At 44.0% G+C, this 27,204-nt stretch overlaps 1 protein-coding gene across 5 annotated transcripts in view; it reads left to right on the top strand.

Annotated features, from left to right (window-relative positions):
• ntng2b (netrin g2b) overlaps positions 1-14,465 on the top strand; it is a 46,846-nt gene extending 32,381 nt beyond the window's left edge. The window contains exons 6-14 of one of the 5 annotated variants that reach the window (XM_078087955.1): positions 1,754-2,095; positions 4,919-6,775; positions 7,136-7,246; positions 7,380-7,904; positions 8,218-8,322; positions 8,929-9,003; positions 10,678-10,845; positions 12,119-12,253; positions 12,923-14,465. In XM_078087955.1, coding sequence (XP_077944081.1) covers positions 1,754-2,095; positions 4,919-6,775; positions 7,136-7,246; positions 7,380-7,904; positions 8,218-8,322; positions 8,929-9,003; positions 10,678-10,845; positions 12,119-12,253; positions 12,923-13,146 — 3,542 coding nt within the window. In that variant the 3' untranslated portion in view covers positions 13,147-14,465. Of the gene's footprint in view, positions 1-1,753; positions 2,096-4,841; positions 6,776-6,993; positions 7,247-7,379; positions 7,905-8,217; positions 8,323-8,928; positions 9,004-10,677; positions 10,846-12,118; positions 12,254-12,922 lie in introns of those variants that run through there. The other 4 variants (XM_078087956.1, XM_078087957.1, XM_078087958.1 and 1 more) reach the window with 4 other exon arrangements.
• The last annotated feature ends 12,739 nt before the right edge of the window (positions 14,466-27,204 follow it).

The raw sequence follows: 27,204 nt of genomic DNA, 5'->3' as shown, positions 1-27,204 counted from the left end.
AAGCCTTGCGTTTTCATAAGAGAGAGATTGGATCATGTGATCATGTGACACATTAACAAGATCCATGCTTTCACTCATCCGGCCACCATTAGGTGTTCTGGAGAAAAGGAAACGTTAACTGGTCCTGAATATCAACGGCCTCATTAGTGTGGAGCTGAATCAATGTCCAGCACTCCGGTAATAAATGATGAGAATGCTGAGACTGACAAGTGGCATTAAACATTATTGTTATCATTTCTCGGGGTGCATTAATACAAGTGACAAATGAGCTCATTACATGCAAATGCATTTGTATTGAAGGCACCTAAAATGTGTCTGAATATTGCCTGGTGAAGTGCGCGCTCGTGTGTGTGTGTGTTTGCCACAGAATGTCATGGGACAGTTAGTGGGTCCATCTGGACAGACAGACAGGCACATGTCAGAGGATGATGTAATGAATCAGCTTAGATTATTGATGCACCGCGCGAGAGAGCGATGGCGCTGTTGCACGGCTGAAAATGACACTAAGACCTTGGACCTGCTTCTTGTTTTGACCTTGTACTTTCACATGCAGAGTCCATTGCCTCCAGCGGCTGTTTCTGGGGTTGGAAACTCACCTTTCAGCTCTCTAGACCTTCATCACAGTGATCTGGGTGGACATAAGCACTTGCAAATGAGATATTATGGGGCCAGATATGGTTGTAGTGTGATTATAATAGAGAACTGTAAAAGGATGGTTGTTCAAATGCATGTACACTCCTTTGTTCATTGAGGATATAGAGTGTAGATGGTGTACAATCCCCCCTAGCCTAAAAATAAATCTTACCAAACCCCCTTTATTGCGCCGATTAGTGCTTTCTACATTTTTACATTGTCTAGTTCAATAAAGCATACATCATTCAATTATGGTTAGAACCTCGCTACAGGGACCAGAATGATTAGAACAAAGATGTGTGTGGTCATATTTTATGAAATAACACCACTGATGTGTGACAAGGCAGCTTTGATGTACTTGTTTGTGCTTTGTTCACATCATATTTTCAGTAACTCTTGGGGATAAGTGACCAAAATAAATAGAATAAGAGATCAGATTTCTTCCAGTCTTCCAGTCCAGTAAAAGTCTTTACTATATTACCAGTAAATGGAGTAATTCTGGTAAACTTCTTAAATAAAAATGTCCATATTTCCTATACGACATTGCGTGCAGCGTTTACCTTTAGTTTTATGTGTTCATATTATGTCATGGTTAATATATTGTACCACTACAGTACTGTATTTATACATTGGTAATTAATACATTGTTGTTTTGAAGGTGAGATTGTATTATATTTCATCTCTCAGATTTAGAGATGACAAAAGTGAGTGTGTGCAAACACATATGCACACAACACTGTTAGTATAAAACAGAGTAATACACTTTGACAAACACTGTTTTTATTTTACAGCCGTATTAACAATAGTCACACCTTCAACAGGCACTGGGTTTTGCAAAAAATGAATAAAAAACAACAGAATTTCCAGCACCGAAAGGGTTGCCGAACAGCTTTTGAGTTTAGCCTATCTCAGCAGTGTGAAATCACACTATCATTGTGTATTCTCACTCCTGTGTGCTTGAACGTGCGATGCGTGTGCGTGCGCATTTGAAGTGGAAAAAGGGAAATCTAGTCTTTCTTCGGATAAACAATCAGATGCTGCATCTCTAATGCTAATGTCTGAGCCCGCTCATTCCTCATTGCATTTCCATTTCTCTGTCCTCCTGCAACTGATGCAACAGATACGGGCGCTCCGCCAGCAGAACCGACAGTTACAGACGCCGCGTTACACAACGGGCATTTGTCCGAGCCTCTACTGGCGCCCATTGGGGAATCTGACGCCCTCCACCTTCCGTCGGAGGAGCACTGGGTTCCCCTGACACCGCAGGGGTTCACACCTTTGGAGAAAATCTCCGAAAACTCTCATCCGTCTCAACCGGGGCCGAAGAAGACCACAAGTCATTCGGCTGTTAATCACCATCATCCGATCACAATAGGCTCCGTCCTGTTTCATCTTCACCAGCAAACAAGTCTGCACGACACGGAGGAAGAACCCTCAGGGCCGAGGCATAGTGAGGGAGGAGGTAAGGCACGCCCATAGCGCTAGTTGACAGTAGATGTAGGGTAGAGGACCGGCCGCCCGAAAATAGAATAATCTAATTTGGAAACAGGAGATAGTTTTCATTCAAGCCATGTGGGATTTTTTTCGGTGCAGAACCGTTCTGAAATGGCCAATTGTCAGGAGGTGAAAGTCTGCGAGATGCTCCGATACACAGGCTTCCATAATCATATGTTTAGCATCATATCACATGTCATAGACGCTTATTCAATTTAGGCAGCGGCAGTGAAATCTCGTTAACACGGGTGAGTGAGTGGGTGACTTCGAGGGAGACGGCATGGAGGGGGCAGGTTTTTTCTCTGCCTCATTCAGAGGCATCGAGATCAGAGTGACGGAAAAGAAATAAAGAATAAGGACTAAACCACAAAACACCCCCCTCAACGTTAACCTCAACTATATGTCCTGGAGGGGAATTCACCTATAGTGTCAAGACTTAAATAAAAACAATCACACGGCCTTTGCGGCCCCTTTTGTCGGGTCAGTGTCGAGCAGGCGGGAACCCCGAATGTTCTGCCTGCCAGTCAGGTGTTTCCAGGCTGAGCTGATCGAGATTGATGACAAGAACAGTTCGGATCGCTCCTTCCTCCACGGCAGCACAGGCCACTGAGAGCGAACGCGTTCATGCTCACTGCTGTGCCACGTCGGCCTTTTCAAACAACCGTGTTTCGGAATCCTGCCCTCCCACGAGGGAGTGTTTTTGTGTGTGTGTGTAGCTGTGACAGATGTGTGAGAGAGAGTCGGACACGAGCAGAGTAATGCAGGGGTTGCTTTAATGAGATGTAGTGATGGCATGAGGCCAGTCCTGTGATATGGTCCAGGGTGCTGTGAGAACAGCTGCTGGCGTCCTGTCTCACCGGAGCCCCGGGGGACGGAGAGGGATGAGGGGGAGACAGTGGGCGGGAGATAGCCTGGAGGGGGAGGCTCCGCAGGGGAGCGGGATGCTCGCGGGATGGCCCGCCATGAAGAAGAACAACGGAGACGTACATCGCATGTACAAAAAAGCCCTCAGGGGGAAACACAGATGGATGAACGAGGCATTGTATCCTCTGGTGTTCTGGAGATCATTAGTCCGTCAGTGACGTGCATGGGGCGGTTGTTTCATGTGATCGGCTATTCATAATTTCAGTGTGGTTATCTACGAGTTGTGCTTGTGTTGAATGGAAAAATGTAGGAAGAGCGCTTGAGCTGCACAAGTCTATTCTTTCATTTAGAGTCCTAAAATCTTGAAGCAAAGGTTCCTTGGAATGGTATAAAGCCCTCTGGGGAAGTGAGCTGCACAGAGAAAAACTGGGCGGGAGATAATTAAAAATGCAGTAAAAACGGGATGCGTGTTCGCGGTTGTCTCATGTATTGATTTGAGATGTTCTATGAGTGCACCACGGACAACATTAAATCTCAAAATAAGGAGCTGCACCCATGAAAAGATGTCGTGTGTATATAGCATCCTGCGGATATTCATACTAAATACAGGAGCAGAAATAAGAACAGAGCAGATATTTCTATATTATGGAGGGGACAAAGAAACGAGCACATAAAGAGTTAGCAGTACAACTCTGTCAATTTCATGACATTCAGATAAAAGGAAGTGCATGTCATACTTATCTCAACCAGTGCGAGTATTGGGATGAAGGAGTTTCTCAAGCCTCTCGAGTCTCAAAGCTTTTTCCCAAGCCCAGCGCGGAGGCCCCTGATGGACCAAGCCCACTATCTGACACGGAGAGAAAGAAAGGAAGAGGAGAGGATAACACGGTCTCAAAGGAAGACCAATAGGGAGAGAAAGGCAGACGCTATCAGTAATCTTCACCCACTGCAGCATCAGACTCATTATACCGTTCCTATTGTTCGGTTTGCTTGGGAGAGAGCATGTGAAGTATCTCTTACAATTTCTCTTGTCAATAGCGATTGTGGTGCGTCAGTCTCCGACAAGTCTGAGGTACACGTACATATCAGCCATGAGCACAAAACAACGTCCTCACCCAGGCACAGCGGCGGGGAAGAAAGTATTTCCCTTTTATACGTAGTAGTGGCCTTGTAGATATGTATACTGTAGTTGACTTGTGGCCATTTAATTCACTTTTATCGTCCGTAAAACTCGAGAGCTTGCGGTGAACAACAACCGGGTCCCTAAAAACTGTGAAGAGCAAATTCATCTCTTCACTGACATGATAGTCTGTCACACAACATCAGCCGGAGGGCTGAATCATAATTTTGGCATCAACAGAGGTTTTACATTATGTATCTGGCTGCTGAGGATGAAGTACGAATGGATGAAGAATTTATTTTTTTTGTTCAAGGTCTGTTGGCAGAAAAGAGCATAATAAAATGTATAACACCGGAGTTTTTGCTTGTTATGTCACCAACTGTTGTTGCGTGACCTCCTCAAGTCTGGGGAACATGTACGTAAGAAACATGGCCTCGAAAAAACATGATACAACAACCTCATGTGGGCACAGTGAAGGGAAGGGGATTGAGGAGAGACAAGCGGAAAGAAAAGGCATCTGTACTGTTAGGAAGGCTTTGGTAGATGTATATTTAAAAGTTATCTTTGTGTGTAGAATATAATATAGATGTTAATTATTTACTTCAAGTTAACTTAACTACAAACAACAGAAATTGCTGTAAAAATTGGTCTCTTGGGCTAATTGTTGGACAGCACAGGTAAAACTAAATTTACTAAAGAAGAACAGCAACAAGAAGCCATGAGACACACTTTTAGAACATGAATGTATTATTGGCTGTTTAGTTTGCAAAGAGGTTTTTCATTTCAATAACAATCACGCCGTTTCAGTTTCCCACACTTCTAAGGGCCATGGACATGACTCCCAGGGCCACATACAAGAGACTCACAACAACGTACCCAAGACTCAAGGTCACAAACAAGAGACATACAACAACGTACAAGAGACTCACGGCCACGATCAAGAGACTCACAACAACGTACCAGAGACTCACGGCCACAATCAAGAGACTCACAGTCACGGTCAAGAAACACAAGGCCACGTACAAGAGACTCACGGCCATGTTCAAGAGACTCACGGCCACTCAGAAAAGACTCAAGGCCACTCAGAAGAGAGTCACGGCCACGATCAAGAGACTCGCGGCCACAATCAAAAGACTCAAGGCCAGTCAGAAGAGCCTCGTGGCCACGTTCAAGAGACTCACATTCATGAGACTCACGGCCACGCACAAAAGACTCAAGGCCATGTTCAAGAGACTCCCTTACTAAAGACTCATGACGAAGTACAAGAGATTAATGGGCACGTTCATAAAATGTATACCAACGTTCACGAAAGTCATGGAAGCGCTCACAAAAGTCATGGAAGCACTCACGAAAGTCATGGAAGCTCTCACGAAAGTCAGGCAAACGTTCACGAAAGTCAGGCAAATGTTCATGAAAATCCTGGAAACGTTCACAGAAGTCATGGAAACGTTCACGAAAGTCATGGAACCGCTCACAAAAGTCATGGAAGCTCTCACGAAAGTCATAGAAGCTCTCACGAAAGTCATGGAAGCGCTCACGAAAGTCATGGAAGCGCTCACAAAAGTCAGGCAAACATTCACAAAAGTCAGGCAAACGTTAATGAAAATCCTGGAAACGTTCACAGAACTCATGGAAACGTTCACGAAAGTCATGGAACCGCTCACAAAAGTCATGGAAGCTCTCACGAAAGTCATGGAAGCTCTCACGAAAGTCATGGAAGCGCTCACGAAAGTCATGGAAGCTCTCACGAAAGTCATGGAAGCGCTCACGAAAGTCAGGCAAACATTCACGAAAGTCAGGCAAACGTTCACGAAAGTCAGGCAAACGTTCATGAAAATCCTGGAAACGTTCACAGAAGTCATGGAAACGTTCACGAAAGTCAGGGAAACGTTCACGAAAGTCAGGCAAACGCTCATGAAAATCCTGGAAACGTTCACAGAAGTCATGGAAACGTTCACGAAAGTCAGGCAAACGTTCACGAGAGTCATGCAAATGTTCACGAAAGTCAGGCAAATGTTCACGGAAGTCACGGAAACGTTCACAGAAGTCAGGTAAACGTTCACGAAAGTCAGGGAAACGTTCACGAAAGTCAGGCAAACGTTCATGAAAATCCTGGAAACGTTCACAGAAGTCATGGAAACGTTCACGAAAGTCAGGCAAACGTTCATGAAAATCCTGGAAACGTTCACGAAAGTCAGGGAAACGTTCACGAAAGTCAGGGAAACGTTCACGAAAGTCAGGCAAACGTTCATGAAAATCCTGGAAACGTTCACAGAAGTCATGGAAACGTTCTCGAAAGTCAGGAAAACGTTCACGAAAGTCAAGCAAATGTTCACGGAAGTCACGGAAACGTTCACAGAAGTCAGGTAAACGTTCACGGAAGTCATAAAAATGTTCAAGAAAGTCAGAAAAACGTTCATGAAAATCATGGAAACGTTCATGAAAATCATGGAAACGTTCACGAAAGTCAGGCAAACATTCATCAAAATCAGCCAAATGTTCACGGAAGTCATGGAAACGTTCAAGAAAGTCAGGAAAACGTTCATGAAAATCATGGAAACGTTCACAAAAATCATGGTCACGGTCGCCGTGTTCAAGAGAGTCATGGACACAAAACAACTACTACATCTTGGCACGGAATGAAAAGGAAGGACGAGCATAAAGGTATGCCCTTACTGTATTGTTGACCTATAGTGGTGTACAACTATTCAGTGAATACACTTTTATTACAAACTAAACAAAATTGGACAACAAAAAAAGTTCTTTACTTTTTCAAAAGAAATGGTGTGCATTAGTCTCCAAATTGTCTTAGGGGCATGTACATTAGACTTATGATGACACTAATGGCCAAATAACAACGTCATCTGGGCGCGTGAAGGGGAAAATTAGCAAAAAAAATCTTATGTGCACTGTAGTTATTGTGTAACTAGTATAATGACTAGGAGGAGGAGGAAATATGCAGGAGAGAAACTTTCAAAATGAGTCAAAACTAAAGATATGTCAATGAAATGTGTTGTGTGTCAGTCTCCCACAACCCTGAGGGAGATGTTCAGGAGACTCATGACCACAAAACAACAACCTCATTTGGGCACGTGGAGGAAAGGGAGGCGGAAGAAGCAAAAGCAGAGATAAAAGGTACATCTTTTATATGTATTAGCGGAAATAGGATAGTAGTATAATCATTGCAGTGAATATAAGATCGACCTTTGGCTTAATATAAACTAAAATCTTTGTATTGGTTTCTTTTGTTGACGACAATCTTGGGCAGTCCCTAACAAGGCTGAGGAACATGAACATCAGTCTCATAGACGTGCACATGAGTCTCATGGACCCATACACGAGACCCAAGGACACTCACACGAGACCCTAGGACACTCACACGAGACCCTAGGACACTCACACAAGACCCAAGGACACTCACACGAGACCCAAGGACCCTCACACGAGACCCAAGGACACTCACACGAGACCCAAGGACCCATGCACGAGGCACATGGACCCAGACACGAGAGTCAAGGAACCATACATGAGACCCAAGGACACTCACACGAGACTAATGGACACTCACACGACACCCAAGGACACTCACACGAGACCCAAGGACCCATGCACGAGGCACATGGACCCAGACATGAGACCCAAGGACATGGGTCTCATCAACCCATGCATGAGGCACATGGACCCAGACACGAGAGTCAAGGAACCATACATGAGACCCAAGGACACTCACACGAGACTCATGGACACCGGACCCAAAGCTTATCTGTGCACGGAGGAGAGCAGTATGGAAAAGGTATCCGTATTTGTATGTAGCAACAGAGTCGTATAGGTTAGTTTACCTGAACTTGGCAAGTCCAAGTGATAAAATGGGAATGTATTTGTGTCTATTCTGCAATGTTTACGAGAAGAGAGCAAGAAAAGCACTAAAGTGAGAACCTTATTGAGGTTGGGGGTAAAGAAGAATTCATTAAAGTTGAAACGTACGCTGTGCGTCTCACACTTCGTTGGATGTTGTTGTCAGTAGTCTCTCTAGTTCAGATAAACAGCCCGAGATGATCTTTGCTACGTCGATGTAGATTGATTTGCAAGTTGTTGCTCCTTTGTAGTTCACCACCTACCTGAGTGGGACAGAGGGAGGCATGAGAGCCAGAAACACACTTCTGGGAGAGAAGATGAAGACAGAGACGAGCATGAAAGAGAGAAAACGAAAGGTAGAATTTGAACGTGTGTTGATAGCGATAGTGATTCATTGCGGTTTTGGGACCCAAAATTTATCCTGACGTCAATATTAACTCACACAATATTGCATTTATAGCTCCATTAAATGCGGTGATTGAATCATTTGAGGGCCATAGTCTATCATCATTTTCTTGGCTTAATCTACAAATTGACATTTCTATTAATCTCTTACACTTTAGCCTTTAAGGCTACAAGATTTTCCCCAAAACATTATAATTGTTTGTTTGTTTTTTACTCACCCACTTGGAATATCTTCAATAGAGATCCCTTTGTTTTTTGACTTATAGACTTTTGCCCAGCTGACAGTTCTTAAGGCACTTTAAGGACTCATAGTCCATAACATGGTAAAACATTCACGTCACACCATCTTCTTGGAAGCTCGCGGGATGACTTTTGGGTTGTGTGCTTCCATTGAAGAGACTAGGTAGAATCTAGTGGGAGCCCCCGTTAAGCCGATCCATAGGACCCCTCTGAAGTAGTGGTGGCCCGGCTGTGTGAAGGTGTAGCGCCGTAGATGACTGTAGCGCCGCAAGTGATCCGGAGATCAATCTTCAACAAAGATTCCTTCGTTCCTCAAGGGCTCCTGAAACTCTTGATCTCAGGAGAGCCGCAGGCCAGACATTTGTACGGGATCATATACGATGATTTCAGAGGTAAGAGACGTGGTCGGAAAAACACAAAGGAGAATCAAGCTCGGTTAAATCCTCTGGTGCTTTGGTTCATTTCAGTGATTGTAAACTCTCTCCGAGTGTGGGAACACTTTTTTCAAGCAGCAACCTGTGGAATAATTCCTTTCATTGCACGTCTTGTCTTGTGTTTTTCATTTTGCTCTTTCCCATGCAACTCCCTCTTGGTCCTGTTTTTGCTTTATGTGCATGATCAAGGTGAGTATTTAGACTCTTAACTTCATATTAACCCATCCAACAATCACAGTTACTGACATTGTTGTGTATTGATTCTAGAAAGGAGGGTTATTAACTGCATATGCCGTTATTCCATCATCCAGAGACTCTTTGATGCAGGCACCTCTGACCGTCTTGTCACTGAAAACAATTCACAATTGATAACAGAATAAAGCAGCATCACGACTCCTATAGTTTCGTTGTGGAAGAATGTCCCATTGCAATTCTAGTCCGTCTTGTAATTGGCCATTTATATTTAATTAGGCAGATCTTCCCCCACCGCCAGCATGGTTTCCTCAGTGCTGAGAGAGGCACTTTATGGCGCTGCACGCGTTTCCTTTCAAACCAGCTCATTAATATTTCAGCTGGCATCATCAACCAAACAATAATAAAATAATAATGTGACGGCTGATTAAACAGCTAAACTCCGACTTTTTAATGTGCATTTAAATGTGTATTTGCATAAACATGCCTGGTAAACGCCTCTTTAGAGGACAGTGATGCCTTGCAGCACACTATTGCAGGCAACTTCTGAAGCTTAATAAAACCTTAATTAGCAACCAGACTCTGCCAAAATAATTGTAGTGAGAATGTAGAGCACCACTTGCTGCACAATGCAGATCCTACAGTAAATTATCACATGCTTTCGTTTCTCCCTCTCTGGAAAAACATGCAAAAGTTCTTACACCGGCGGCTGCAGCATATTTTTTGTTAGCTTCGGTTTTAGGGTGGGAAATATGGATAAAGTCTTAATTTATCAAGCGTATGAGCATGAAGAGATCATATTTTCAAGGGAAAATTGAATAAAGAGCTTTGATTGTGCAGCGCCTCATGGAAGATAATTTAAGATGAGGAGATGTAGAACAAAATGTGAAAGAGAGGCGGAGCAGGGGAGGTTTTCTATCAGGACAAGTGGTGTCAGACCGATTTCACAATCTCAGGTGCGGCCCTGAAACAACTCCTGTACCGTACCACTCACCTTAGTCTCCCCTGGTTATGATTCTGTAGCTTATGACCTACTCGTCTGGTAACGCCATCAAATTCCCAGACACATTTAACACACCTGCACTCTGACTCCACCACACCAGTACACACAAACACGCACGTACACACGCAGGATAGTGGAATTCCCATCAGCAATCAGTGCAGCCCAGTGAAGCAGACTCAGCAAACCTGTGAACGTCGTAATGGCGAGGGAGGGGTCTGCCTTTATTGAACCAATATAGAGTCGGGAAGTCATAAAACACACGCGCGCAGTCGTTCATTTGTTCACTGGCGTCTGAAAGTAAAGCCATCAGACGTCTCAGTTAATGCAAGTAATCTATCACTTCCAGCGGCCGCTGGAGAATCCCACCAGCCTGCGCCTACAGGGTATCGACTTTGTACCGTCATCTCCCTCTAGTGAACGCGTGTCCTTCCTTTCAGACTGCGAGTGCTACGGCCACTCCAACCGCTGCAGCTACATCGACTACCTGAACATCGTCACGTGCGTCAGCTGCAAGCACAACACCCGGGGCCAGAACTGCCAACACTGCAGGCTGGGCTACTTCCGCAACGCCTCCGCCGAACTGGACGACGAGAGCGTCTGCGTGGGTCAGTGTGCGCCATGGGGGGAGAGGAGGGAGTGTCCGTGTGGTGGTGGTGGTGGTGTGTGGGTGACTGACTGACGGAGGCAAAGGGCGGTCAAGAGTTTTTAACGTTTTGGGTTTTTTCAGAGCGAAGATTACGACAAGACGGTGGTTTAGCGGTGACATTTTTAACAGGCACACAGTAAAAAAAAAACAATTTGTGGCTTGACGCTGTAATATATACAGTGCGCTTACTATGGGATTAAGGATATGTAAAAAAGGCCTTAGAGTCAGCATGAATAAGGCCCTATTAGCTCATACGACCCGTTCAGACAACAACATCTCCAGAGCACGAAACCCTCTGAAGTATTAATGCATTTACACAGATGTTTTACACGCATCAACGCAGAAGACCCGCAATCACAAAGGTTGTGTAATGTGTTTAATTGATATGAATATTTTATCATTTTATTACAAATGAGTTAATTTGATCGTGGGTTTAGCTTGTACTGGCTTGCATCCGATCAGGAGGGAAACTCTGGTCAACCGACTGACAAGATGCAAAGCAAATAAAGCAGTTTTCTACCATGTCTCATCCGGTTATTAGTCCGTCTCTATAAATATATGCACTTCTAACAATGACCACTCGCAGGAATAAAAGTAATTCATGTGATAAAAAAGGACAAATGCAAATCCACGCTGCGGCGGTTAATCTTTTTGTTGATGTTTATGCTGGACATCCTGACAACAATCAATATATGCCATCCTCTAAATAAAAACAAAATATCCTCTTACTGATGATGATTTGTGGACGAGGCTTTGAAAGGAGGCTTGAAAAGGCCAAACTGTCAGTGTTTGCAACTTGGCATCTTTCTGGCTCCTTTTGAGTTGGCAACACAGCAGTAAATCTTTCCCAGAAATATTTGACATGAATCTTAGTAAGTAGGCATTTCAGTACAAGTTACTGTAATTTGCAAGGACGAGAGCTCATGGTGTTCCTGAGGGTAAATAATAGATTACACAGCAGTCGCTTTATAGCCCATTACATGCATCACAATAGTTTTACAGACAAATCTTTGTCACAGAGGTGCATGGTGATCTGAAGAGGGCCCAAACAAAAAAGGTCTTACTCTCTGCAGCATCTTGAATCGTCTCTGTACTCGGACAAACTCGCAGAGAAAAGCATCAATACCCTAAAAAAAAAAACAGTGTTCTGAATGCAAATGTTGCACGTCTTTGGCTGAACTTCTTTCAAACGCTCATTCTAAATGCCCCCCCTCTCCTTTTCTTTTCCTCAGAGTGTAACTGCAACCAGATGGGCTCGGTTCACGACCGGTGTAACGGCACAGGCTTCTGCCAGTGCAAAGACGGCGCCGCGGGCGCCAAGTGTGACGACTGTGAGCCGGGATACTACTGGAAACAAGGCTGTTACTGTGAGCATCACCTGCGTTCTATGTCGGTTTCGGGCAGGTTAGCGTGTGCGACTCCTGGTGTGTTGTTTACTCCAGTGGAGGGGGACGGGGGGACGGGGGGGGGGCGGGGGAATAGATCATGTAGCTCATTAGCGGCATCAGCTGCTCCTTTAATTGATGACCCTGTCGGTGCTTAACCCCATTACGGGAAATCGCCCTTCCTCTACCATCTACCATAGTGAGGGGCCTCAGTGTAAATATCACAAATGCTGCGTATTTCCAGCTGGGTTTGAGATTTTAACTTGACCCTGAGAAAGTGCAGGCTCAAGAAAAAACAGGCAGAGAAAAGAAAGAAATGCAGGTGTTAACTGTTCCTGTCCCGGAGGAAAAAACTGAAGAATGCATCTTCCTCTTCCCTTCCTCCTGCTTTCTTTTCTACTTTGTTCCGTCTGCCCTGAATTCTACTACACACCCCTTTGTTTGTGTTTCCCATCACGCTTCTTCAACATTGCCCCTGCTTACCTTCCCTCACCTGTCTCTTTGCCGTACATCTTTCTTTCTCCTTTATGATCTTCACACCCCCTCTATCCTTTCACCGCCTGTCAATCTGTCACTTTATCCCCGCTTCCTCTCTCATTCCCCGTCCTCCCTTCCTCTCCTCCTTCGTCTCCTTTTTCTCTGCGCTCGCAGCCAACGTTTGCGACGAGGAGATGCTCCTGTGTCAGAACGGAGGAACGTGCCACCAGAACCAGAAGTGCGTCTGTCCCCCGGAGTTCAAAGGGGTGCTGTGCCAACAGTCCCGCTGCGAGGCGGGCAAGGACTGCAACGCCGCCTCTTCCCTGCACCCTCCCACGGCCACCCTGCTGCTCTGCACTCTGCTCGCCGGCCTGCTGGCCACGCTAAGTCCGCACTGAGCCACGGCAAGAAGAGAAAACTCCACCACCTCGGAGTGTGTGTGTGTGTGTGTGCATGTGTGTGTGTGTACGAGAGGCAAACGGTGACCCCGGAATGGGAAGGGCCGCCGCCCCCCACACACACACACACACACACGTACATGTACACGCACATGCACAACTCTTAACTAGCCCCAGTCTCCTATTAACACATTATATATATATACACACACGCACACACACACACACACACAACAGGACTGTTATGAGCGTGTGCTCAGGTGTGAGAAGGACGAACAGAGAAGAAAAAGGTGAGCGACCTCGGAGAAAAAAGGGTGGAAGAAAAAGAAAAACGATACCAACCACTGTTCCCTTTATTCCTGAGCTGGAGCAACGTGCATCAAACCAAAAAGCATAAACGAAACACTTAAAATCACCACTATTTCACGACCCACGAGGAGCTTATTTTTTTTCCTTCTTTTTTTCTTGGTTGAGTTCAGGATCTCGGCTCTGTTTGACTGACACCACCTGTGCGTGCGTGCGTGCGTGTGTGTGTGTGTGTGTGTGTGTGTGTGTGTGTGTGTGTGTGCGCGGTCGGACTCGGTGAGAGAACGCGACGGGACGGACGAGTCAGGAGGCCAGATGTGCGTTCGATCCTGCTGCTGAGGCCTATATAGTATATAACCCAGGTTTCATTTTTCTCAAAAGATGATACTTCATTTTACATTTATTATATTTCTGCTGCATTCTTTTTTTATTATATCTTCAGTTATTGTATTTACTGTGCCCACTAACAGTCGCTGAGATTATACATATTATATAATATCCAGGGGGTTACGAATAATAAAGATTTAGTCACTATTATGGTTGTCATAGGAATGAGTGATTGTTGCCACACTTAGCGAGATTTAATTATCACACAGTATTCAGGAAGCAGAATTTAACAGAATATACCTATCAGAAGTCTAAAAAAGAGAGAAAAGATATCGACCACGTATCAATATTATATGACATTATTTGAATATTTTTTGTAGAAATTATTTTTGTTTGGAGTTACAATAAATTATGAAAAATGACATTTACAACTATTCCAAATGAGCGTTTTATTACACTGAGTGTAAAGCTTGCAGTAAAATGACTGTTATTTGCCTTCTTGCTTGTACTTTTGTCATTCAAACGAGTGTACACACTGTTAACATATTGTTTCCCCAGCGGGGTGAAAAGGTCATCCTTTTAACCATCCAATCCATGTTTGACGTTGTGTTAAATGCTCTTAATTACACACTAGTCACAAAGAACTGCTCCATGTCAGGAGAATATAAATTATTTTATTCCGATAACAGTTGCAAAGAGGTCTTTATATCTGAAAATGTCACCTGCAGATCCAGAACAATTGATGCACTAATTATAAAATGTGTTCCACTGTACAAACAATGGAGATATACTGATTCCTGAGAAAGCAGGACTGACCCCGAGGACGGATTTCTCATCTATAACTCTCCTTTGCAAGCCTGTTCCAGTAACAGGTTGGGTTTTGTAAAATAAATGAATATTTGCCTCTGTGAAACTATACGCCATAATTTCCCCGAGAAGTGTTGGTTTGCCGAGTCCGCCCAGGTGCACAGTGGATAAAGAGATGTGAACGCGGCATCACACCCAAGATAAAAGCCCGACTAAGCCGGTGAGAAACGACAAGACAAGGGATCCTTGTATTACTCCTTTCTGAGCCGCCGGTTGCTGTATTAACTATTCTGTGTGTACGGCTCATCCCCTTTGAGTCTGAATGGAGTCGAGGAGTGAGGCTTGGGAGGGAATGGTTTATGAATGTAACACTGACAAGTGCACCATTTCATTGTGGTACTAAGAGCAGGAAGTGAAAGAACAAAAAAATGTTTATATATATATAAATACACTTGGATGAAATTAAAAGATTATGGTTGATATGAATATGTAAACGCCACTTTAATGTTGCAGCTGATTTATTCAATGTCAGCTTGCTTAATCTGTAATAACAAATAATAGTAATACATTTCGTATTTACATATTGTATAACTAATATGAATAGGAACTATTAACTACAGCTGTCACATAAAAGTAGTGTCATAAGTAGAATATTATCCTAATGGATCTAAGCAGCGACAGACTGGGATGAAATACAACTTTGGACTTTTTGGCCCCCCATACTCAACAAAAAAGGGATTTATACATTTTTAATGAAGATAAAACCTTTTGTTCATGAATGAAATCCAACAAATGGGGTTGAGGTGCCAAATGATGCCTCTGTTTATGACAAAACTGAATCATTTTATCATTAGAGCTTTATTAGGCTAATAAATGAATATTCACATGAACCTACCTACCTACTTAAATTAAAATGGAGCAACGCCTCTGCTTTGAGAGGAACCCGGAGACATATAGAGAATTAATGAGTCAACTCGGCAAACAGAAAGCCGCTCTTTTTTATTCCATCTCCGAGCTGCAATGTGAGTGTAAAATAACTATTTTAGTGTTATGTTTAATCACGTAGAGATGCAGAAACAAGTACATACTGCCACACCACGAACATAACACCTCTCTAATCTATAGACGGTAACACCTGCCAACGCTAGCGTGTGTGTGTTTGTGTGTGTGTGTGTGTCCGAGATGAAGGCGTTTGTCGTCGGCCTCCTGAATGTGCCTCTGAGTTTGGTGAGAAAAAAAAGGCTCTATTTGTCCCCGTCATCTCTGTACTGTTTTCCCAGCTGGACCGCAGCCTCGTGTTTGGAGTGTTTGGGGGGCCTTGAGGCTTCCTCGCCGCGGCTGCCTTAAAATCCCCCTTGTTTGTTGTCAACTTCCCCCGAGTTGTGCCCGCGGGCCGCTGTCGGTCACCTCTACGGCCCCCCGCCGTTTACTCGTACGCGACCCGCTTTCTGCGTCCGGAGTCACGTGCTTCCCCGTGTTTGAAAAAAAAAAAAAATACCTCCAGGAGGGTTGGAGGTACAGTAAGCTCGGGCGAGACGGGTGTCCCTCTGGCTGAGCATCTCACGTTGTTTTAGGGGGGAAACGTGGAGGTCATTTGTTTCAAAAATGAGCCCCTCCAGGTTGGGACGCTTTATGCCAAGAAGCCGGATCAGTTGTTTCGATACCTGAACTCAGGGGAACAGGTTCCACTTCACCGTCCTTTGAAGAGAAGGAGAAAACGTAAAAAGGGCCGAACATGCGTGTTCTGTGACGAGCCATCCAATCAAACTAGTGCAATCAATAGTGCAAATGTACACTAAAGCACATCTTAATAAGGGAAACTACTGAAGGCTTTGATAAAAAAGAAATAAAAGTAAGTAAGTAATCTCTTCTCGTTGTCAGCAATCTGGCTCATCAATAGCAGATGAAGACGAATGGAAAACTATATTTTCATCAGCCTAAAAAAAGACCAGCCTAAAATAATCGCTGCTAAAATGTGGATAATGCGCGAGCTTATATTGTCAGCTGTCACTCATGGAGAAAATCCTTTAACTAAATCATGTAAATCATCTCATGAACTCCATCAACTTTTCCATTTCTGAACAGGAGACAACAAGGACCATAACAATATTTCCCCTGGAACAGCCCCCCCCATCCCATAACCCCCCCCCATCCCACTTGTTTGTATTCACGAGGAGACACGGAAGGTGGAGTGAGTGAACCACCGGGGTCTGCGCTTCGTAAAGAAACACTTTGTTACTCCACCTGTGAAGCCGTGGAAACCACTGAATAACACTGCATTACAACGCATGAATAATTCATGTATCAATATGCCATCACTGTATATACGGGGATGCAACAGTTGGCTCTAAAGATTTGACTTTGACTTGTGTGTACGCGCACGCACACACACACAAACACACACACACAAGGCCCTCCCACCTCAGGTCACAACCTTCCCTAGAGTACACATTTAAATCCTTCGGGGAAATTGCAGCATACGACGTGATGATCCACTGGGCCGAGGAAAAGGTGTATTTGACTGAAACTAAATGAGCATCAGCGCATCGTATCTACCAACAGAAGTACAGTGAAAATCAGGCCACGTTAACCCCAAACCACCTGGTTCACAACTGTAGCAAGCGGAGGAAGGAAGAATTCAAATTGTGGCTTCTTGTCTTTAAAGAGTACCAATCCTAAACGAGTGCATGATCAATTACCTGCATGCATGTGTGGAAAAAACTGAGATGCAAAACTAAATATGACAAATAAATGCACGAATTAACTGAATTGTTATGGATTAGTCACCAGTCATTTCAGCGAGTATCGGAGGAGTAATCAATAACGGTGACTTTCTCCTCTCCTTGTGGTACTTTTTTCCGGCTCTGTATACGAGTTAAGTGAGATTATTTCCGACAGCAGCTCGGCTGCGCTGGCTGACCCCTCAACACAGAGACCCCCGACGCGGCGTGACCCAGAATCGCAATGATGAACAATTGGATCAGTAAATCATGATGTGACCCTGTTGGCTACACAGTGTATTTATCGTCGATTCAGGAGGTAACTTTAAAATGTTTTATCTTTGGAACCACTCCTTCCATACACATCATCATCAGCATCATCATCATCATCGTTGTCATGCGCCTGTTAACAGGTGACGGTGCTGCTCCTGCTCCCACTACATTTTGGTATAAAGATGGCGGCCGCTCTGCAGCGCGTAACCCTCCAAACGCCTCCCGCCTCAGGCGAAGAAATGACAGTCCGCTAAGCGGCCGAACATCACAGCCCTAAATGCCAGTTGTATGTCTCGGGGGCGGGATGTGTGCCCTCTGCGCTGCTCCTGCAGACGTGCGCGCCGGTGCAGATGTGAGATCAGATGTCCATCGCTTGGAGCTCACGGGCCCGACGAGGAACGATATATAATAGACACATCTGCAATGGTTTTTGTGGGGTTTTCTGTTTTCAGGTTTTAAAAAAACAGGAGTCTTGGTCAGATTTCTTTGCATTTTTAAAGACCACTGTCACAGATGGAGTCTGGGTGCCGTGAGGAGGAGGAGGAGGAGTTTTTTTTTTTTCCATCTCATTTGATGTTTTTGTAAATTCTGCTGCGCTTTCAAGGACTGCGGAATTTGAGTCCTACCTCTGCAAAGCAATCTGTCTAAGGTTTCAGCAGACACAGCTTCCCAGATATGAGGAGCAGACATGAAGGCAACATCTCTACCCTACAGACGCTGCTGCTTTTTCGCATTTGAATCCATTAAACGCTTTGTCGCAGTAGCACTTTCTCGCCCAGTCATTTTACAGGACTCACAACGACAAACACATTATTCACCATTCATAAATATATATTTAGCATTTGATGGAGGTACTAGTTAAGTCATGACCGACAGTCCAGTTTAAGAAACAGATCCATGAGTTAATTATAACGGTGTATAATTCTCCCAAAATGTTATAAAAGCTGGAATTGATGGCTTTTCTTGGTGGCAAATTTTATTCAACTAGAAGCTCAGATCCATTACTAAGCAAAGAAACCACAGTTTGACCTCAATATATTATTATTTCAATGGGAATCTATGACAGGATTAACAGTAAGGGAGTCCAGGTCTAAATAGAAAACTCCATTTACCTGCTGCATAGAATTCAATGACACACAAGGAACACGGAGCATGAAGAGAAAACATTTGAGTATTGGAATTGGACTGCGTACGTATTCTCGTTCTACTTCTTTCGGCTGCATGGTGCCAGAGGGGCTTCAGTTAAGATATTGACAGAGCTGCTCTTCATTGGCCTCATTAGGACTCACACTTCAAATGGTTCAGTAGCACGTATACGTGCAAACACAGAGACAGCCAGCAGGTACAATGTTGATAAGACTCTCCCGTAAGATTCAAATCAACTCATCGTGTTATTTGGACTGGAAACGCTGTAATGTAACACTGTTTCACTATTCACTGTATTGGTTAACAGATACAAATGTGCAGTTTACATAAAACAATGTTACAAACACTGAATACCCTCCAAAATAATAAAAAACAATCTGTTTAATCCGTAATGCGTTGCCAATGGCAGTTGCAGTGAAGCAGCCCCGCCGTAGAGTTCAATCAATTAATGTCACAGAACATTTTAAATAATGGGTTATAAATACAGGCCTTCGTGTGGAAGAAAGTCGAATATTTCTGCATGCTCATCATTGATGCACCTGGTTTGCTTTCTGGCAACGAGAACCACAGATGACACCGGCGCATTCGTCCTCGGCTTGGTGACTTTTATTCAAAACGTTGTCCGTGAGGACGCCGGGGAGCTGACCGTCATCCCTCACAGTCACAGGGAACAGCAGAGAGCACGTACCTCCAGATGGCTTTGTCTGAAGCCTCATTTGGGTGTAAAGTACTTTCCGTCACCAAGACAGGCTGAAGGGGAACATCTGAGGCAGAGACGCAACTGAAGTTTTTTAAAGAACCACCTAAGCGGAGAATGTTTGTATGAAATCCCCCTCAGATACACGGCACGGCGGTGACAGGAGTTCGGGTTAAACGCAGTGACAGCTAGTCGATTTCAAGCAGCAGGAGAGAATTCACAGGCCCGGCTCGGCTGATTTCAGCCTGTCCAACCAGATCTGAGACAAACACGCCACTCAACAGTATAGAGGTCAGGAGATGTGGTTTATTATAATTAAAATAAAATAAAAACAGACACAAAAGAACACTTGGGCAACGTGGGCGACGAAGGAAGGAAGCCGGGTTCCTCTACAAAAGGAGCGCTTACATTTGAGAAATGTACGAGTGCAGAGTAAACGCCGTCGCCGGCGGTGACGGTGACACACCTGCAGCTTAAGTTACCTGAAGACAGAGAGTTTTGCTTGGAAGTCGGCACAGCTCAGTCTCAACATCCCGCTCAAAGGAAACCGACACAAACTGAGAGGAGTCTTCTATTCGTGGAACGGATAGAAAAAGGCAGTAGAAGGAAGCTGAATGCGTGCGTGTCATGAAGTACTTTGCACACGAAATGACCATTTGCTCATCAATTATCTCAAATTCTGGAGGAAAAACGTAGTTTCTTCCTCGGGAACGGAGAATAACTAAGCATCACCCACCTGGTGCGGTACACCCCGAGTGTCATTGGTTCAGTAGTAAGCTCACCTTGTTAGGAGTAAGACGGCGTAGAGCGAACACGATTGACTTCCATGTCGACTCTCTGGGTTTTGTTTCTGTCACTCATTTCTTTCTCTTTGTGGGAGGTTTTATATTTAGCAGATTTATATTTAACTGATTTGAAACTTCCCCCTCTTTGCCATAACTGGGAAATTCTGTTTTTCACAAAAAAAAAACCTCCCCGGGTTGCTCTGTCTTTTTGTACACTCTGTCATGTTGTATGAGGCAAATTTCCACCTCTTTTACGGCCTCTTCCTCTCAAACAAGCCTCTCTGTTCCGTTCCTGCGTTTCCTTCACGGATCGCAGCCTGTTGTGTCGGCGGCTGTCACGCGTCTCGACAGTCGAGTGGAGGCTTCAGTATTTACCGTTTACTGATGGGAAAACAAACACTCTTTCCGAGGGAAGGAAACGATAGTCAAAAGTCTTTTCCCGGAAGGTTTATCAGTTTCAGAATACCATCAGCAATAAAATTAAAAACATTGAAGTCATCAGGTCCTCTAAAAGGAAGCATTAGAGTCTACAGACATGGGCAAGCAAATGTGATCAATACGAGAACAGGACCGTCTCGGATGATTACGCCATCCCCCGAATCATTAGGAATCATCTTCAGGGCTCCATGAATGTCATTACAACTTCATTGCAATCAGTCCGATTCGTGTTTTCGGTCTGAACCATTACTGTAGGTAAAACTCCAAGTCATTCATTTTAAGTATAATTTAGCGCCAGCTTTAGTTTGACTTTTACTGTTTCATATTTGGCTTTCAGGAGGTCATATGATTATTACTCTCTGCAACCGCCGACACTGAAGATGTGTGAAGACTGGCAGGACAAAGAACAGCGGGGGCTTTCAAATTCCTGATTGATTCAAGAACTACTCGATGTTGCTAAAGAGATGCGGAGCCCCGGGGAGATCAGCTATAGGCCTTTCTTAGATGTAACGTCTGGCTTTAATGAGATCTGCCCAAAGCACTTCATCACAAGAAAGAGACAGAGATGAAGTCAATAAGGTCAATTTAAGAAAGAGAGAGAAAGTGTGCCTGTTCGGAATCTCCCCGCAGACCCCGGGACAGAAAACTCGGGATTCACGCTGCGGAATGCAATTATCCGCTGCACAAAAGGCTGTGGGCACCTTTGCATTTTGCACAAATTCACATTTTCTATATTTGCACTAACTCCTCACAAAAAGGGGCATCTTCCAAAACATTTTCTTGCAATCACAATTGTTTTCATCCACAACCTGAACAAAAAAAAAAAAAAATCGACAGAAAAGCAATGTTTCCCATACGAAATGCGCATGAAGAAGCGCGCCGGACAAGAGTGTCTCACATTCGAACGGAGGAAAACCTGACGAAGGTGCTGAAACGGAGGATAACAGTGTGCCACGCGCGTGTGTGTGTGTGTGTGTGTGTGTGTGTCCTGTCAGCAGGCAGCCTCCGGGGCGTCTAAGTGAACCATCTGGGACCAGGTCTGCCATGCCATCACACCCTGTACCGCTGCCACGGAAGATGAGGCCGCGTTGGAGCACATGTCTCCTGCCTTCACCGCCGGGGAGCAGCGGACAGGAGCCAACAGGAAGCGGAGTCCTGGCTTGTTTTTCTTGTCCTGTAATGGCAATTATGGAGAAAAAAGGGGTTATTTCCCACATACGTGACACATTTTGTCAGAGCAGGGCTAAGATATCCTGCCTGCGAGAAGATCCCGTGCGAAGCGGAGCCATGGAAAACTACTGGATGTGCTGGATGTGCGGGGATGAAATTGTTATTGATCCTCTTGTAAATCTTATTTGAGACTGCAGACAAGTGTATTTCCCAAACTGAAAAGGTATGGAGCTTATTATCTGATGGGATGGATCCTCTAATCTTGTTAGGTGTGATGTTCTGCAGATCATTTGTAAATTTTGAATTTGCCTTTACTTCAAATACGGAGTGGTTAGTTTATGATTAGTATTAATAAAAGCACTTGCATGTCCAACAAAGAAGCTTTTTCATTTCCTCACTAATGCGCCGGTCTGACAAAGGTAACAAAGAGACTAATTAAGTCACCCGAAACACTACAAGGAGATGTGGTGAAAGACCTGATAGTCCACCAAAGTCTACCTTCTTTCTCTGTGCCTTTTCGTATTGATTTATTATGCATGTGTAGTGCAATAACGACACTTTGTCTGAACCTTTGACCTTGCGAGTGAGAGAGGACGCTAAAAAAAAAACTGCATAGTGAATTTTCAAAGATCAATGACGTCCACCACTTACTGAGCACACGTCTTTCGTTGCGCTTGTTGTTGAGTCCTCCACCAGCGCTACGGGCCGTAGTATTGATCAGGCAGCGCCAGGAGGTTCCCGAGGGCCCAGAGAGCTGAAGCTCTGCCAACGGCTTCAGATCTGCAGCGGGCAAAAAGCACAGACACACAGTAAAAGTGACCTGTACCCGGGGTTATCAATGGAAGAGTGTAATCAATTAATAGATCAATTCGATCAACACATGAAAGCGCAAAAAAAGACAACAAAAAGAACACGCAATGTGTTTGTGTTAAAGCTGTCCTTTCCTTTATAACACACATTGGGGTGAAACTGATCATTTTAATTTCGCTGTGCCAGTTGTCCCGGCTTATGAAATGGAGCCGGCCGTGATATTGGTTTCACGTGTGCTTTTCCTCCTGCTGTTATTGCTGCAAATATTTATTCAAGCTGTTATTATGTTTTCTATGAAGTTTTTTTTTTTTTTACCGATGAACAATCTGATTTGAACTGTTTTATAATGGAAACATTGGACCACAATATTTATACTTTTCCTGCTGCTGAAGAAAATCTGTTTAACTAAGTTAGCTGGTGACCTCATGTATCCTCAAACTGGGGGATTTAATGAAGGAGCCTTGATATTACAGATGTTTAACAAAGATGATACATGAGGGTGACTTTATCTATGAACTGTGTTTTAAATATTACATTTTAGGGAAGACTTTGTTTCGTTTGGTAGCTACGCTGTTTGAAAAGACTGTTGACAGCTAACGTTAGCTTGGCTGATATTAGCCCCATCCACTTTTACTTCTCCTTTAGAATTAAATGAATCAACTCATTATGTTCTAGTAGGTCGATTTTGCCTAAATATGTTAATTCATCTGACTGTAATTTGTATACAAGACTGTGTGAGAGTGTACGTGGATGTTTGTTAGCATGTGTTAGCGGGTCGCTGTACTGGTGAAGCAGCGCCGCCATTTCCTATGGCGTCTTTCTCATATTAAGTAAAAATAATGATATCATCTATCATAGTGATGTGAGCCGTGACGGTTTTGTTTGTGAATTTGATGTATTTTTGCAGTGTGTTGTCGAATAAAAATGGATAAACGTGGAGATGATCGCTTTCACTTCAGTTATGAAATAAAATAGCTTGAAGCCACAGAAGCCACACGTTTGCCTGTTGTATTAATTTCAGTTTTTCTCAGGCACAAGTCTTATCAGGCTGTCATACAGAGTCCTGTAACTACTACTGTCCAATAGCTTAGTGGTTTTTAGACTTCAATGACACACAAGGAACACTGAACACGAAGAAAAAACATTTCAGTATCGGAAAAAAATTCCCAATGCTGTCCGAAGGCTCGAGAAAACCAGAAAACTAAGCTCCCCGCTGCTCCCCGATGGACCCCCGCTGTCCATCACTGCGCACCTGATGAAACGTTGCATTAACTGATGCGTGACAAGGAGCTCCACGCCAATGACTTGACAGTTTAACTCAGACAGCGGCCACATGCTCTGTATGTGAAGCCCCCCCCGAGTGAAGCTCCCGTCCCCGAGATGGACGTCCGACCTCGGGTCAAGAGGAAGGCCGCAATGGAGCCACGTTTGCCGAGGTGACGAAGGTCCACGGACCAGTCCGACTACACCGCAGCGTTCATTGGCATCGCAGCGCCTCACAACTCTGGACTGTGTGTGAGAGAGTTGCCAGATGGCAGAAGACAGCAGCTCTTGAGTTTTCTCAAAAATAATGCAGTGAAAGATTTGAGGTGAACAACTGCAAAAGTCCGCGGTCCGATTTTGAAAATGACCGTAAAGCAAACCCACGCGTTCAGCCTGAAAGAGGAATCAGCATCGCCCGGCCAGGTGAAGCGCGCCACAGTGACGCTCCACGGCTCAGGCCTCTCTGACAAACACGGCGCAATAATGAGGAGCCGTGTGAGGGGAGCCGTCAGCATCCGAGCAGAAGCGTGAACAGATGACATCACGCGGGAACGTTAAGGAGGATCATGAGCTTTTCATTCAGACGGAGAGGATTATAACGATAAGGGAGTCCCGCAACACCTGCAGCTCCTGGCAGACGTCCTGAAACTGAGTCCAGTTTAGTCTGAAGCACACGGATAACATAAAACAAATGGGCACAAACTAAAGCTCAATTTCAGATTAAAGGCATCCACATGCTCAAGGAGGAAAAGGGAAAGAAATGGTTTGAAAGGTTAAATGCGAGATGATGACATTAAAGAAGGTAAAAGCAATAGAATGTTCCAACGTATATTAATTTACTTTTATTTGAGCTGCTGGGAGGTAAATATGTGTTGGAGAAAAGAGCAAAAACTGAAAAAGTATAATAAAAAAGGACGCTAAGCACCACCGCCAGGAACAGATATCACAAGAGAATAATTCTCAGATTAAATTTAAATCACTGTCCACTGACATTTTAGCAAAGCACGCTCTCTTACATTGATGTCACCAGATTTTCATGAACCAAAAGCATGTTTTTGATGTCGTCTATGGACAGCGTCTCATCTCGTCCCATGCATTATTCTGTGAGCGCTTCCTAATGTTGCACTTGACATCATTTGTGGCGGAGTGGCCATTTCCTCGCTGAATTCAACATCACTGACAACGCCGGCCCGAGCCACTCTGCTATTTAAATGCATTTCAGTTATTTAGGTCAACAAAACATGTTTGTAGAATCTGACGGGTGGATTTCAGACACTTCAACGATTGCCTGTTTTATTTGAGATCCCCAAAAAAAGGCAACACGAGCTGCCTGGTGATGCATGTTTGTAAGCTATTTTGCATTAATGCAACTCAAAAACAAATGTTCATAACACACTAGAATTGTTCCGCTGCCCTGTGTATATTTATGTAAAGTACTTGTAGACAATTATAAGCTGACATATTTTATTATGTTGTTTGTTATTCGTATGTGAAGCAGCCTGGAAGTGTTTCCTGACGCTTCGATCACACTCAAGAGTCCGGCTGGTTTTCCTCGGGGAGGAATTTTCTGTGATGTGACAGTGATTCATAAATTAAGAGTAAAACCGTAAAATTAGAGATTTCACAAAAGCAGATGTTGTGGTTCGTTTGGTAGAAATAGTGCGGGGCCACAGCTTCAGAGCCGTTTATGTTGTTGTTGTTGTTGTTTTTAATCATCTGCAATATCAAAGTTAGTGCAACATGAGCTCCATTATTGGGTAAAAATAGAAGCATGTGTTCTCCGGCAGACCAAGGATCAGGACCCATTTCCATCACGCTTCCCTCAGTGTCTAAATAAAGACTAAAAGAGTGGAGGTGAGACGCCAGAACAAAACAAAAATCAAAGCTTTTTTAAAAAAATCAAGCAATTTTAGGCAAAGTCTACCAGCCATTTACCTCATACAGACTATTTATAGTAATCAAATGTATTGGAGGTATCAACGAACAAATGTTGTTTGGAACTTAAACCAGCCCGTAAACATTTCAGCGATGAGGCTAAAAGACAATATTACAAAATATGAAGTTGCTTAAACGGTTCGTCCTCTAAATATCTGTTTTGTCCTTGAAGCGACGCACAAGGGAACGCAGCTGACTTCAGGTCAGTGAATGTTGCCCTCAAGTGGAGAGTCAGTGCAAAAACAAAGAGGGACAACAGTGACGCGCAAGCTGTTCATCCTTCTGACTTCGGCCTGAAAATTGTGTTAAAATGAAAATAATGTACATCCATGAATAAAATGAATCGGGGCATTTAATCAGGTTTTATTTTCACATGAATATTTCAATTATATTTTACTGTATGCTTCTATTCCACACTATTGCAGAAGGAAAAGTGGAGTTGTAAGCAAGTACACTTATTAATAAATACTAAGGCCTTTCTGTGATGCTGCATTTTTTCAATATATTACATCCAACATTACTTGATTTTTTTTTAATTTTGTTTTTTTTGTGCATTCGTTTCTTCCATCTTTCCGCTCGCGTCGTTGCTGCCTGAAGCTCCTGAATGTGCCGAGTTCAGCAGGAACGTAACGAGGTGCAGAAAACGTTTCTCCACAATGCAGCGCAGCAACAGGCTGCGGGAGCTGCTGTAGGATTTTGGACGAGGTGAAGACGCTCATCTGGCTAATGATCAACACTCATCACACTGCCCAGAAGACTACAGATGTATCCGTGAAGCCAAAACAAAACAACAAATGATGGATGGTTAAATGGATGATCAGGCCGGTTGGTTTGTGGTGTTTTATGTTTTATTCAAGAGACAAAAAAAGAAATAGGAGGGCGGCATTTTGAACGCTGATGGATTTGTTAAAACAAGAGTTATCGCTGTAAACGCGCCTCTTAAAGACATTAATTACCAGACTATTCAATGCGTTAAGTTGGAGATAACAGTAAGACTTATTTAACCCCAGGCCCTGATCCATTTGCCACGTTTTACCGTCATCGCGGGTCACATTTGACATTTTCCTTGAATATTTATTTTTGTTTCTAAAGACCCAGAGCGCAAAACATGGTCTGAATTTGGCTCACGTGACTCTTCCCGCTGACACAAAAACGCACAACACGTATATTTCAATCACCCCGACTAGTTGACAGCTCTTCTCATCCATCCGCCCGACCTCTTTGACCCGCAGACTAACTAATCAAACGGTTTTTAAATAAAGGGTCGTAGCTGTGTGATGGGGGACATCTAGCGGCTCAGAGGGGGAGACACAAAGGAATCTGAAGGACTCGCTCAGTTTGACATCACGCAGCATGGAGAGAAAAGATGTGAGCTGATGCA

The sequence above is a fragment of the Gasterosteus aculeatus genome, chromosome 14 (genome assembly GCF_964276395.1).
Source record: "Gasterosteus aculeatus chromosome 14, fGasAcu3.hap1.1, whole genome shotgun sequence".
NCBI lineage: Eukaryota > Metazoa > Chordata > Actinopteri > Perciformes > Gasterosteidae > Gasterosteus > Gasterosteus aculeatus.
This window is presented reverse-complemented; position numbering and strand designations above follow the sequence as displayed.